Raw genomic sequence first — 14,774 nt, 5'->3', positions numbered from 1 at the left:
TAAACACCCTCGTGCCATTAATGACGGCCGTGGTTTCACATTTCTGGCATTTCTGCCTGTCATTTACATTTTTTTTTTCCTCATTTTTACCTGGTGATGAAGCCACGGAAGGGAGACAGAGCCCCAGAAACCCCAGGGAAATTTTATTTTATTTTATTTTATTTTTTTAATCAGATTTTTCTGTGTCATTCAGTGCCCCACAGCTCAGCCTGGAGAAGGAAAACAGGTTAAAAAAATGCTGATTTTAGTCAATCCAGGCAAAAAACCAAGCTGAGAAAGCAGGATGGAAGGAATTCATCCGGATTTTTATTGAGAGAAAGGAAAAGGCAGAGAGAGGAGCAGGAGCTCGGGAATGGCCCAAAGGGATTGGAGAGAGAATTCCCAGGAAAGGGAATAAAAAACCTGGGCAGGGAGGGAGGGAGGGAAGGGAGAGTTTATTTACAGCCAGGGCAGAAAGGGGCTCTGGGGTGGCCAAAAATCCTTCTGAGGTGGCCAAAGGAACTCTCAGGTGGCCAAAAATCCTTCTGAGGTGGCCAAAAAGGAACTCTCAGGTGGCCAAAGGAACTCTGAGGTGGCCAAAGGAATTCTCAGGTGGCCAAAGGAACTCTCAGGTGGCCAAAGGAACTCTCAGGTGGTTCAAACTCCTCAGAGATGGCCAAAAATGACTTTTCTGGCCTGGCCACAGTCCGTGTCTCTGTGCCCAGCTGTGCCCAGGTGTGCCCAGGTGTCCCCAGGTGTCCCCAGGTGTCCTCGGGTGTCCCCAGGGGTCCCCAGGTGTCCCCAGGTGTCCCCTCCGTGCCCCGGGAGCCACCTCGGCCACCCCCGCCCTCGTCCCCTCCCCCCTGGGAATTTTTGGCTCCCAATTCCCCGGGAATTCCCCATTCTGGAATCTCCAAAAAATCCCATTTTTTTCCCCCTCAGAGCCCCCCCCGTCCCTCACCCCCGGGGTTGTCACCGGCCCTGCTCGGTGTCACCTCCCCCCAGCCCTGCCACAACCCCAGGGACACGCGGCCAGGGACGGGAATTCCCGAGAAAATCCCGGAATTCCCATTGGGGGCAGCAGTCCCGTGCCTTTCCCCCGGGCTCTCCTTTAAAATACTCCAAGGAATTTCCCATCTCAGAGGCAGCAACACCAAAATAAACTGAAAATTTACGGATTATCTGGAAATCCAGGCAGAGCTCATCCCAGCCGGAAATCCAAAACAAAAATCCAAATCCGGGAATCCAAACCTCAAAAATCCAAACCCAGAATTCCAAATCCAAAAATCCAAACCCAGAATTCCAAACCCAAAAATCCAAACCCAGAATCCAAACCCAAAATTCTCAACCCAAAAATCCAAACCCCGAATTCCCAACCTAAAAATCCAAACCCAGAAATCCAAACCAAAAATCCAAACCCAGAATTCCAAACCCAAAAATCCAAACCCAGAATCCAAACCCAGAATTCCAAACCTAAAAATCCAAACCCAAAAATCCAAATCCAGGAAACCAAACCCAAAAATCCAAACCCAGAATTCCAAACCCAAAAATCCAAACCCAGGAATCCAAACCCAAAAATCCAAACCCAAAATTCCAAATCCAGGAATCCAAACCCAAAAATTCGAACGCAGGAAATCCAAACCCCGAATCCAAACACTAAAATCCAAACCCAGAATTGCAAACCCAAAAAATCCAAACCCAAAAATCCAAACCCGGGAATCCAAACTCAGAATCCAAACCAAAAATCCAAACCCAGAATCCAAACCCAAAAATCCAAACCCAAACCCAGAAAATCCAAACCAAAAATCCAAACCCAAAATTCTCAACCCAAAAATCCAAACCCGGAATTCCAAACCCGAAAATCCAAACCCAAAAATCCAAACCCAGAAATCCAAACCCAGAATCCAAACCCAAAAATCCAAACCCAGAATTCCAAACCCAAAAATCCAAACCCAGAATCCAAACCCAAAATTCTCAACCCAAAAATCCAAACCCCGAATTCCCAACCTAAAAATCCAAACCCAGAAATCCAAACCAAAAATCCAAACCCAGAATTCCAAACCCAGAATTCCAAACCCAGAATTCCAAACCCAGGAATCCAAACCCAAAAATCCAAAACCCAAACCCAAAAATCCAAACCCAGAAATCCAAACCCAAAATTCTCAACCCAAAAATCCAAATCCAGAATTCCCAACCTAAAAATCCAAACCCAGAATCCAAACCCAGAATTCCCAATGTAAAAATCCAAACCCAAAAATCCAAACCCAGAATTCCAAACCCAGAAATCCAAACCCAGAAATCCAAACCCAAAAATCCAAAACCCAAACCCAAAAATCCAAACCCAGAATTCCAAACCCAGAATTCCAAGCCCAGGCACTTTGGGCCATATAAAAGTGAGGGCAGGGAGAGGAAAATTCCCCCAGATCCCAAAAAATTTCAAGGATTTGGAGGGTCCTGGGTGGCTGAGGGGAATTTGGGCTCTTGGTTTTCCAGACAAAGGGAAATTCCTCCTGTTAAATGTGGTGAAATCCAGAGGAAACACCCTTGGAAAAATAAAAATAAAACAGAAAAACAATTTGGGGTCTCCAATATTCCCACCACAAATCCAGCTGCGTTTGAGGCAGGAGAAACGACAAAATTTTCTTTTTTTTTTTTTTTTTTTTCATCTCCCTCAGAGCCTGGAAAAGCATTTTCTTCACCGAAATTTAATTTTCTGTGCACATTCCCCATCGCCCCTGGGAAATTCGGAGTGCACAGCCCCTCCCAATCCCCCCCGAGGAGAAATAAAAAACCAAAGAAACACAGAAAACAGGGAGAAGTGCATCTGAACGTGTTTTTTTTTTTTTTTTTTTCTTTTTTTTTTTTTTTTTTCCCTGGAGAAATTGTTGGTTTGGGGACTGCAGGGTGTTGGGTTAGATCTCAAATTTGAGGCGTTTCAATCCTCAGGAGTTTTGTGATGAAAACAAAAGGGAAAAGGAGGGGGGGGAGAAGGAAGGAAAAGCAGGGGAAGGAAAAAAAAAAATAAGAGGCGGGTTTGGAAAAATATTCCCTAAAAACGCTACCCACCCCCCCAAAAAAAATAAAATAAAATAAAAATAAAATCCTGACATTAAATACAGACCAACTGTATTGAATAAAAATTGCACTAGTCCTCTGGGCACATCAATAATAAGAATAAATTAAATACTTAACAATTCCACGGATTAAAAAAGACAAAGCACAAAACCCATGACAAAAGAACATAAAACCCCCCCAAAATACTGTCAGGTAGGAAAAGTGCACAAAGTTGCTTTTTTTTTTTTTTTTTTTTTTTCTTTTTTACATTGACTCTAAATAAAAGTACCAATACATGTTAAATAGATCCATTGTCTGGCAAAACGCTGCTTTTTGCACCCATATTTACATTATTATTATTTTTTTTTTTTTAAATTCTCTCAACTTCATGTATTTCAGCAGTGAGTCTGAGCTTCCAGGGTGCGACCCAGCCAGGATTTCTGGCCGGAATTCCCAGAAAAAAAAAAAAAAAAAAGAAAAAAGAAAAAAAAAAAAAAAAAAAAAAAAAAAAAAAAAAAAAAGAAAAAAGTGAAATAAAACGACCCAAAAATCGGAAGCCGTGGTTCTCCTTGGCTCACAGAAAGGATCAGTTGGGTTTTGAACTCCTCCTAAAAAAAACCAGAGGGGGTTTGAAAACCAGTTTGAAGTCGCTGTACAGATTTTTAAAAACCCCCCCAAAAAAAACCCCAAAAACCACAAGGGCTGTGCTGAAATCCACGAGCAGAGCGTGGCGGGGGTGAAAAATCCGAAAATTCTCCTTCACTCTCAGCAGCTTTGGAGGAGCCCTCGGAGATTTTCCAGCTCGAGGGGGGATCAGCACCAAAAAATGCACCAAAAAAATGCAAAATATGGGGCTGGGGCTGCAGAGGGAAAAAAATTCTGGGATGTCCCAGCTCCCAAACCGGGATCAGAGCTGGGCTTGGGCTCCTGGAGCTCCCCAGGGGCTGGGGGGTCCCGAGGGGTCTGGGGGTGTCCTGAGGGAGGCAAAACCGGGTTTAGGGCTGGATTTAGGAGCAGGATCAGCACCAAAAACTCCCAACCCCATCCCAGCTGTGCCAGGAGCAGCCAAGACCCGGATTTAGGCCTGGATTTAGGGCTGGATTTAGGCCTGGATTTAGGCCTGGATTTAGGGCTGGATTTAGGAGCAGGATCAACTCCAAACCCCGTCCCAGCTGTGCCAGGAACAGCCAGGACTCAGATTTAGGGCTGGTTTTAGGATCAGGATCAGCACCACAAACTCCCAACCCCATCCCAGCTATGCCAGGGCTGCAGGACTTAAATTTAGGGCTGGTTTTAGGATCAGGATCAGCACCAAAACTTCCAAGCCCATCCCAGCTATTCCAGAGCTGCAGGACACTGCTCAGCCCTGGCCTTTTAAAACTCTGACTTTAAACTTTCAAACCCTGGCTTTTTAAAAACATTTAAACCCTGGCTTTTAAAAAAAACCTTTAAAATCTGGCTTTTAAAAACTTTTAAATCCTGGGATTTCCAGCCCAAAAAAGGGGCATTTCCATTCCCAGGGATGGGTGGGAGGAGATTGTTCCCGATTTCAGGAAGCACAGGAGGCCCCAGGGCAGATTTGTCCCTGCAGAGTCACCAGGACCCCTCCAGACACTGAGAGCTCAGCCCTTGGAATCGCTCATCCCAAAAATCCGGTGGGAACGGAGGTGGCACAGCCAGAAAATGCAGGAAAACCTGGACCAGCGCTTTCCTAAGGAAGCAGGAATTCCCTGGAGCCAAGAGAGAGGCTCTGGGAATGTGGGAGTTGAGCCCCTGAGGGTGAGGAGCCTCAAAATCCAAGGACACAATTCCAGCCCCAGGAACAAACCACGATGAGGTTTCTGAGCAGGGCAGGAAGAGAAAAGATCAGGAATTCCAGAGGGGATGGGATGGGAAATTCCAGAGAGGATGGGATAAGAAATTCCAGAGGGGATAGGAAATTCCAGAGAGGATGGGATGGGAAATTCCAGAGAGGATGGGATGGGAAATTCCAAAGAGGATGGGATAAGAAATTCCAGAGGGGATGGGATGAGAAATTCTAGAGAAGATGGGATAAGAAATTCCAGAGAGGATGGGATGGGAAATTCTAGAGAAGATGGGATAAGAAATTCCAGAGGGGATGGGATAACAAATTCCAGACAGGATGGGATGAGAAATTCTATAGAAGATGGGATGGGAAATTCCAGAGAGGATGGGATGGGAAATTCCAGAGGGGATGGGATAAGAAATTCCAGAGAGGATGGGATGGGATAAGAAATTCCAGAGAGGAGGGGATGGGAAAAGAAATTCCAGAGAGGAGGGGATGGGATAAGAAATTCCAGAGAGGAGGGGATGGGATAAGAAATTCCAGAGGGGATGGGATAAGAAATTCCAGAGGCTGGTGGGTGATGGAGGGCAGGAGGGCGGGGAGCTCTGCCTGGGATTCTCGGTTTCCTTGGAAGCTCTGGAGCCCCTGGAGATGCCAGGATGATCCCTAAGGCACTGCCCAGGCAGGGATGTCACCCCCAAAATCCCGACAAACCCCGGTGCCAATCGCAGCTCTTGGGGGACGTTGGGAAGAGGCTCCAACCTCCAGCCAGGATTCCAGAGGAGCCTCCCAGTTTGGGATGAGGCAGCTCCAGGGATGTGGGACAGCACCCAAGGGCTCCAAGGAGAACCGCGGCCCCTCACTGCAGCCAGGAAATCGGGAGGGGAAAAAAAAAAAAAAAGGAGAGGACACAAAAATTCCGCTGCTCCTTGGAGCTGGGGAGCTCCAGAGCTGCTCCAGGACAGGGGGGACAGCAGGGAGGGGACACGTGCACGTGGAATTCTCTTCCATGGAAACCTGAGGGGAGCAGGGAACCCAGAGGAGCCAAAGTCACCATCCCTGGATGTGTTTTTTTACAAGAGATTGGATGTGGCACTCGGCGCTGGGGTTGGGTCGAGGTGTTCGGGTCGGACTCGGTGATCTTGGAGGTCTCTTCCAACCTGGGGATTCCGGGATTCTGGGATTCCGGGATTCTGGGATTCCAGGATTCTGGGATTTCATGATTCTGGGATTCTGAAATTCCATGATTCTGGGTTTTCATGATTCTGAGATTCTGGGATTCCATGATTCTGGGATTCTGGGATTTCATGATTCTGGGATTTCATGATTCTGAGATTCTGGGATTCCATGATTCTGGGATTCCATGATTCTGAGATTCTGGGATTCCATGATTCTGAGATTCTGGGATTTCATGATTCTGGGATTCTGAAATTCCATGATTCTGGGATTCCAGGATTCTGAGATTCTGGGATTTCATGATTCTGGGATTCTGAAATTCCATGATTCTGGGATTCCATGATTCTGAGATTCTGGGATTTCATGATTCTGGGATTCTGAAATTCCATGATTCTGGGATTCCATGATTCTGAGATTCTGGGATTTCATGATTCTGAGATTCTGAAACTCCATGATTCTGGGATTTCATGATTCTGGGATTCCACAGTTCTGGGATTCTGAGACTCCTTGACTCGGGGATTCTGTGATTCCAGGATTCCGGGATTCTGTGATTCCGGGATTCTATGACTCTGGGATTCTGGAATTCTCAGATTCCTTGACTCTGAGATTCTGTGATTCCAGGATTCTGGGATTCCTGGATTCCAGGATTCTGTGAAATTGCACCGAGCAGCTGGAGCTGGTTCCCCTCCCTGCCCCGAGCCCATCGCCAGCGATGAGCTTCTGCCAGGGATCAGCACTGCTGCTTCCAGGAATCCCCCCGGGAATCCTGTGGGATGGGAATCCCCCCTGGAATCCTATGGGATGGGAATCCCCCGGGAATTCCAGCAGGGCTCTATGGCTTTGGGCACCGGGGGCAGGGAGCGAGGGCAGCGTGGCTGGGTCAGTCCTGAGAGCAGCAAAAGGAGGAGCTGGAGCTCCAAATCCCGATCCCAAATCCCAATCCCGATCCCAATCCCCATCCTGCCGGGCCTCCCGAGCATCCCTGCCCCAAATCCAGCCTGGGAGGGCACCCTGGAGTCCTCCCAGGGGCAGAGCAGGCTCCACCCCACGATCCCTGCCAGAATTCCAAGTTCAGGGCCAGCTTTGTCTTCTGCTCCTGGTGTTGGTGGCTCTCTCCTGGTCACAGAAGGTTTTTCCTTTTCTTCTCTTTTTTTCTTTTTTTTCCCTTTTTTCCCTTTTTTTTTTTTTTTTTTTTTTTTTTAACCCTAAGCTCATCTCCCACACTTCCCACACGCCACACCCTGGGGAGGCTCCTATTAAAAAAAAAACAAAAAAACCAAAAAAAAAACCCAAAACACCCTCACCAAAAAAAAAAAAAAAAAAATCAACCATCCAGTAGTCAAGCATGAGAACTCAAAACCTCACAGGGGAAAAAAAAAAAACCCAAACCAAACCAAAAACAACCTTCCTGCGGGCACAGAGCTCAACCCTAGGAGGGGGGTGCAGGCACCAGGAGCACAGCAAACTGCAGGGAAAACACGGAATATCCAGGGATGGCGAGATCCCGGGGCGAGGCTGTGCAGGGAGCCGGGGCTGTCCCTAGCAGTCGTCGATGTTGAGGCTGATGAACTCCTGGATGCATTTCCGATACTGCAGCTCCGTGGGGCTGTTGCTGGGGTATTGGCCGGGCTGCCCGAAGGGTCCCTCTGCCTCCCGCATCTCCTCGTTCATCCGCGCCAGGCGCAGCCTGGGGGGGGGAAAACAGCGGGGCGGGGACGGTGAGCGGGGTTAGGGGTCATTAATGGGTCATTATTGGGTCATTATTGGGTTATTACTCGGTTATTATTCGGTTATTGTTGGATTATTATTGGGTCATTGTTCGGTCATTATTGGATTATTATTGGGTCATTATTCGGTTACTGTTGGGTCATTATTGGGTTATTATTGGGTCATTATTCGGTTATTATTGGGTTATTACTCGGTCATTATTCCGTTATTGTTGGATTATTATTGGGTCATTATTGGGTTATTACTCGGTCATTATTCCGTTATTGTTGGATTATTATTGGGTCATTATTGGGTTATTACTCGGTCATTATTCCGTTATTGTTGGATTATTATTGGGTCATTATTGGGTTATTACTCGGTCATTATTCGGTTATTGTTGGATTATTATTGGGTCATTATTGGGTCATTATTCGGTTATTATTGGGTCATTGTTGGGTTATTATTGGGTCATTATTGGGTTATTACTCGGTCATTATTCGGTTATCCTTGGGTTATTATTGGGTCATTATTCGGTTATTATTGGGTTATCATTCAGTTATCATTGGATTATTATTCGGTCATTATTGGGTGATCATTCGGTTATCATTGGGTCATTATTGGGTCATTATTCGGCTGTTATTCGGTTATTATTGGGTTATCATTCCCTTATCATTGGCTTATTATTGGGTCATTATTCGGTTATTATTGGGTCATTATTCGGTTATTATTGGGTTATCATTGGGTTATTATTCGGTTATGTTGGGTCATTATTCAGTTATTGTTGGGTCATTATTGGGTTATCATTCCCTTATCATTGGGTCATTATTCGGTCATTATTGGGTTATTATTCGGTTATTGTTGGGTTATTATTGGGTTATTACTCGGTCATTATTGGGGGTTATCATTCGGTTATCATTTGGTTATTATTTAGTTATTATTGGTTATTATTCGGTTATTATTCAGTTATTATTCAGTTATTATTGAGTTATCATTCAGTTATTATTCGGTTATTATTGTGTTATTATTCGGTTATCACTGACACTGCTGGCAGTGTTTCCAGGTGTTTACTGCTCCCCAGGCAGAGTTTCCCAGTTTTTCCCCAGTGTTTCCCAGTTTTTCCCCAGCATTTCCCAGTTTTCCCCCAGCATTTCCCAGTTTTCCCCCAGTGTTTCCAGGTCTCCAGGTATTTCCCAAAACTGGAGGTTTTTTCTCCAGTGTTTCCCAGTATTCCCCAGGCAGTGTTTCCTGGCATTTCCCAGTGCTCCCCAGCAATTCCCAGTATCCCCCAGCACTCCCCATCATTCCCCAGCACTCCCCATCATTCCCCAGTATCCCCATCATTCCCAGTATCCCCATCATTCCCAGTATCCCCATCATTCCCAGTATCCCCATCATTCCCCAGTGTTTCCCAGCCATCCCCATCATTCCCCATCATCCCCATCATTCCCAGTATCCCCATCATTCCCAGTATCCCCAGCCATCCCCATCATTCCGATCATCCCCGACATTCCCAGTATCCCCAGTATCCCCATCATTCCCAGTATCCCCAGTATCCCCATCATTCCCAGTATCCCCATCATCCCCATCATTCCCAGTATCCCCAGTATCCCCATCATTCCCCATCATTCCCAGTATCCCCAGTATCCCCATCATTCCCAGTATCCCCATCATTCCCCAGTGTTTCCCAGCCATCCCCATCATTCCCCATCATCCCCAGTATCCCCATCATTCCCAGTATCCCCAGCCATCCCCATCATTCCGATCATCCCCGACATTCCCAGTATCCCCAGTATCCCCATCATTCCCAGTATCCCCAGTATCCCCATCATTCCCAGTATCCCCAGTATCCCCATCATTCCCAGTATCCCCAGCATTCCCAGTATCCCCACTATCCGCATCATTCCCAGTATCCCCATCATTCCCAGTATCCCCAGTATCCCCATCATTCCCAGTATCCCCATCATTCCCATCATTCCCAGTATCCCCAGTATCCCCATCATTCCCATCATTCCCCAGTATCCCCATCATTCCCAGTATCCCCATCATTCCCATCATTCCCAGTATCCCCAGTATCCCCATCATTCCCAGTATCCCCATCATCCCCATCATTCCCATCATTCCCCAGTATCCCCATCATTCCCAGTATCCCCATCATTCCCATCATTCCCAGTATCCCCAGTATCCCCATCATTCCCAGTATCCCCATCATCCCCATCATTCCCATCATTCCCAGCCCTCCCCATCATTCCCATCATTCCCAGTATCCCCAGTATCCCCATCATTCCCATCATTCCCAGTATCCCCAGTATCCCCATCATTCCCAGTATCCCCAGCCATCCCCATCATTCCCAGTATCCCCAGTATCCCCATCATCCCCAGTATCCCCAGCCATCCCCATCATTCCCATCATTCCCAGCATTCCCAGTATCCCCATCATTCCCATCATCCCCATCATTCCCAGTATCCCCAGTATCCCCATCGGTGTCCCCGCAGTGTCTCACAGGGTGACGATGTCGGCGTTGGCGGCGCTCACCGCGATGCTCAGCGGGTCCTGCCCGTCCCCGTCCAGGGCGTGCTGGGTGGCCCCGCGCTTCAGGAACAGGCACACCTGCCTGGGGGCACAGAGTCCCTCAGGATTCCAGAATTCCCGAATTCCAGACCCGGAGACGTGGAATTCCAGCTCATCATCGTTATCCGAACTTGCTCCAACCTGCCCTTGGGCACTGCCAGGGACAGGACGGCCACAAATTCTCCAGGATTTCTATCCCATCCTCTCCTCAGCCACAAATTCTCCAGGAATTCCATCCCATCCTCTCCTCAGCCACAAATTCTCCAGGAATTCCATCCCATCCTCTCCTCAGCCACAAATTCTCCAGGAATTCCATCCCATCCTCTCCCCAGCCACAAATTCTCTGGGATTTCTATCCCATCCTCTCCTCAGCCACAGATTCTCTGGGAATTCCATCCCAGACACAAATTCTCCAGGAATTCCATCCCAGACCCAAATTCTCCAGCAATTCCATCCCAGCTATAAATTCTCCAGGAATTCCATCCCTGACACAAATTCTCTGGGAATTCCATCCTAGCCAAAAATTCTCCAGGAATTCCATCCCAGCCATAAATTCTCCAGGAATTCCATCCCAGACTCAAATTCTCCAGGAATTCCCTCCCAGACACAAATTCTCCGGGAATTCCATCCCTGACACAAATTCTCAGGAATTCCCTCCCAGACACAAATTCTCTGGGAATTCCATCCCAGCCATAAATTCTCCAGGAATTCCATCCCTGACACAAATTCTCCAGGAATTCCCTCCCAGACACAAATTCTTTGGGAATTCCATCTCAGCCATAAATTCTCCGGGAATTCCACCAGCCACAAATTCTCCAGCAATTCCATTCCAGACACAAATTCTCAGGAATTCCATCCCAGACCCGAATTGTCCAGGAATTCCATCCCAGCCCCAAATTCTCCGGGAATTCCCTCCCCCTGCCTCACCCAGCTCCGAGCTGCTGCCAAGGCTCAGAGTTCCCCGTTTCCCCAGGCTGCTGCCCCCGTTCCCCGGTGGCCGTTCCCGGGCTCTGGAATGCCGCGCCTCTCACCCCGTGTGTCCCAGGGACGTGGCGTGGTGCAGCGGCGCCCGGCCCCGAGCGTCCCTTTGGTTCACGTCGGCCCCGTTCTGCAGCAGGAACTCGCAGGCGATCAGGGAGCCCTGGGAAAGAGGGGACAAACAGGGAATTTCCCCCCCACGTCACCTCTGGAATTTTTTCCCCACGTCAGCTCTGGAATTTTCCGCGCGGGTTTTGGAATTTCCGCTTTTGGTCGGTCAGACAGGGCGATTTCCCAAGCCCCAAAAAGAGAATTTCCACTTTTCAGTTTTGGAATTTCCACTTCAGTTTTGGAATTTCCACTTTTCAGTTTTGGAATTTCCACTTTTCAGTTTTGGAATTTCCACTTCAGTTTTGGAATTTCCACTTTTCAGTTTTGGAATTTCCACTTTTCAGTTTTGGAATTTCCACTTCAGTTTTGGAATTTCCACTTTTCAGTTTTGGAATTTCCACTTCAATTTTGGAATTTCCACTTCAATTTTGGAATTTCCACTTTTCAGTTTTGGAATTTCCACTTTTCAGTTTTGGAATTTCCACTTCAGTTTTGGAATTTCCACCTCGATCCAGCCAGACTGGACAATTGGAATTTCCACATCCATTCAGCCGGACTGGACAATTCCCCGGGCTCCAAAAAGGGAATTTCCACATCAGACAATTCCCAGGGAATTTCAGTCCACCCAGACTGGACAATTCCCAGAGAACTTCCACATGAATTCTGGAATTTCCACATCAATCCAGCCAGTAGGACAATTCCCAGGCTCTGAAAAGGGAATTCCCACATCAGACAATTCCCAGGGAATTTCCATATCAATCCAGCCAGACTGGTGCTTCAAAAAGGGAATTTCCACATCAGACAATTCCCAGGGAATTTCTACCTCAGTCCACCCAGACTGGACAATTCCCAGAGAACTTCCACATAAATTTTGGAATTTCCACATCAATCCAGCCAGACTGGTGCTCCAAAAAGGGAATTTCCACTTCAATTTTGAGTTTCCACATCACCCCAGCCGTACTGGACAATCCTCAAGCTCCAAAAAGGGAATTTCCATACAAATTCTGGAATTCCCACATCACCCCCCATCCCCAGGGGACAATTCCCAAAGGGAATTCCCACATCACCCCCCCATCCCCAGGGACAATTCCCAAAGGGAATTCCCACATCACCCCCCCATCCCCAGGGACAATTCCCAAAGGGAATTCCCACATCACCCCCCCATCCCCAGGGACAATCCCCCCTCTCCAGCCCCTCCATCCCGATCCCGATGCCCCCCGGGCGCTCACCCCGGTCACCGCCTGCATCAGCGGCGTTTTGTTCTCGTCCTCGCCGTTGGGCCAGTTGATGTCGGCGCCGTGGGCCAGCGCCTGGGCCATCAGGGGCAGGTTCCGGGCCAGCGCTGCCCGCGACAGCAACAGCCCCGGGTGCAGCTCCCGCAGATCCTCCAGCTCCGACACCTCCGGATCCAGCTCCGCCTCCCCGCTCGACTCCTCCGACACCTCGCACTCTGCGCGGGGAAAGGGAATGGGAAGGGTGGGAAAAGGGAAAGATGGAAAGGGGGAAAGGGGAAAAGGTGGGGAAAAGGGAAAGAAGGGAAAAAGGGGGAAAAGGGGGAAGGGAAAAGGGAAAAGGGAAAGAAGGAAGGGAAGGGAAAAGGGAAGGGTGGGGAAAAGAGAAAGGGAAAAAGACAGAGGGAAGGGGAAAAGGGAAAAAAGGGGAAAAGGGGGAAAAAGGGGGAAAAGGGAAAAAAGGGAAAAAAGGGAAAAAAGGGAAAAAAGGGAAAAAAGGGAAAAAAGGGAAAAAAGGGAAAAAAGGGGGAGAAAAAGAGGCAAGGGAAGGCAAGGGAAAAGAGATGGGTGGGGAAAAGGAAAAAGAGGGAAAGGGAAAGGGAAAGGGAAAGGGAAAGGGAAAGGGAAAAGGGAAAGGGGAAGGACACGTCCCCTGAGTGTCACCCACCTTCCTCGGTCACACTGTCCACCACCGAGCCGAACACCAGCACGTCGCTGCTGCCATCGGTGCTCCCCCCCAGGCCGCTGTCACTGCTCAGACCTGCGGGGCCAACAGGACACAAAGCACGGACACGTCACCACCCGGGCACGGGGACACGGGGGACACGGCGGGGACACGGCGGGGACACGGCGGGGACACGGCGGGGACACGGGGGTCAGGGCACTGCAGGGTGTCACACACACTGCTGGCACAGTGTCACACACTGCTGGCACGGGGACACTGCAGAGTGTCACACACGCTGCTGGCACAGGGACACTGCAGAGTGTCACACACACTGCTGGCACAGTGTCACACACGCTGCTGGCACAGGACAGTGACACTAGAGTGTCACACACTGCTGGCACAATGTCACACACACGCTGCTGGCACAGGACAGTGGCGCTGCAGAGTGTCACACACTGCTGGCACAGTGTCACACACACACTGCTGGCACAGGGACAGTGGCACCGCACAATGTCACACACGCTGCTGGCACAGAGTGTCACACAGACGCTGCTGGCACAGTGTCACACACTGCTGGCACAGGGACAGTGGCACTGTAGAGTGTCACACGCTGCTGGCACAGAGTGTCACACACACGCTGCTGGCACAGGGACAGTGGCACTGTAGAGTGTCACACGCTGCTGGCACAGAGTGTCACACGCTGCTGGCACAGGGACAGTGGCACTGTAGAGTGTCACACGCTGCTGGCACAGAGTGTCACACAGACGCTGCTGGCACAGGGACAGTGGCACTGCCACCCCCTCAGCCCCAGCAGAAGGTGCCCAGCCTCAGGGTGGCCGTGTCCCCACGCTGCCCCTCCTGCAGGGACGCTCCAGCACTGCCACAGCCCTTGGGGACAGCTGGGGACAGTCCCTGCTGCCAGCCCGGGGGGATTGAGACAGGGACAGGAGCGGAGCAGCAGCAGACACAGCTCGGGGGTGGCACTGTCACTGTCACACCGAGGGTGGCACTGTCACTGTCACACCGAGAGTGGCACTGTCACACCGGGGGTGGCACTGTCACTGTCACTCCAGGGGTGGCACTGTCACTGTCACCCCAGGGGTGGCACTGCCACTGTCACACCGAGGGTGGCAATGTCACTGTCACACCGGGGGTGGCACTGTCACTGTCACACCGGGGGTGGCATTGTCACACCGGGGGTGGCACTGTCACTGTCACACCAGGGGTGGCACTGCCACTGTCACACCGAGGGTGGCAATGTCACTGTCACACCGGGGGTGGCACTGTCACTGTCACTCCAGGGGTGGCACTGTCACTCCAGGGGTGGCACTGTCACTGTCACTGTCACACCGAGGGTGTCACTGTCACTGTCACCCCAGGGGTGTCACTGTCACACCGAGGGTGTCACTGTCACTGTCACTCCAGGGGTGTCACTGTCACCCCAGGGGTGGCACTGTCACTGTCACTGTCACAGCAGCGGTGCCACCCCTCTGCTCT

The 14,774-nt window shown here is 49.6% G+C and overlaps 1 protein-coding gene across 1 annotated transcript in view; it reads right to left on the bottom strand.

Annotated features, from left to right (window-relative positions):
• Positions 1-3,080: 3,080 nt before the first annotated feature.
• The window catches only part of ACAP3 (ArfGAP with coiled-coil, ankyrin repeat and PH domains 3), a 77,727-nt gene continuing 66,033 nt past the window's right edge, over positions 3,081-14,774 (bottom strand). Inside the window, exons 20-24 of the mRNA XM_088178717.1 lie at positions 13,281-13,373; positions 12,611-12,831; positions 11,324-11,433; positions 10,225-10,335; positions 3,081-7,703 (exon numbers count right to left, since the gene is read on the bottom strand). Of these exons, the coding sequence (XP_088034843.1) occupies positions 7,556-7,703; positions 10,225-10,335; positions 11,324-11,433; positions 12,611-12,831; positions 13,281-13,373 (683 nt within the window). The 3' untranslated portion in view covers positions 3,081-7,555. The remainder of the gene's footprint in view (positions 7,704-10,224; positions 10,336-11,323; positions 11,434-12,610; positions 12,832-13,280; positions 13,374-14,774) is intronic.

The sequence above is a fragment of the Sturnus vulgaris genome, chromosome 25, assembly GCF_052056855.1.
Source record: "Sturnus vulgaris isolate bStuVul1 chromosome 25, bStuVul1.hap1, whole genome shotgun sequence".
NCBI classification, from domain to species: Eukaryota; Metazoa; Chordata; class Aves; order Passeriformes; family Sturnidae; genus Sturnus; species Sturnus vulgaris.
The sequence above is the reverse complement of the archived record's forward strand: the minus strand, read 5'-3'. Positions and strand labels throughout refer to the sequence as shown.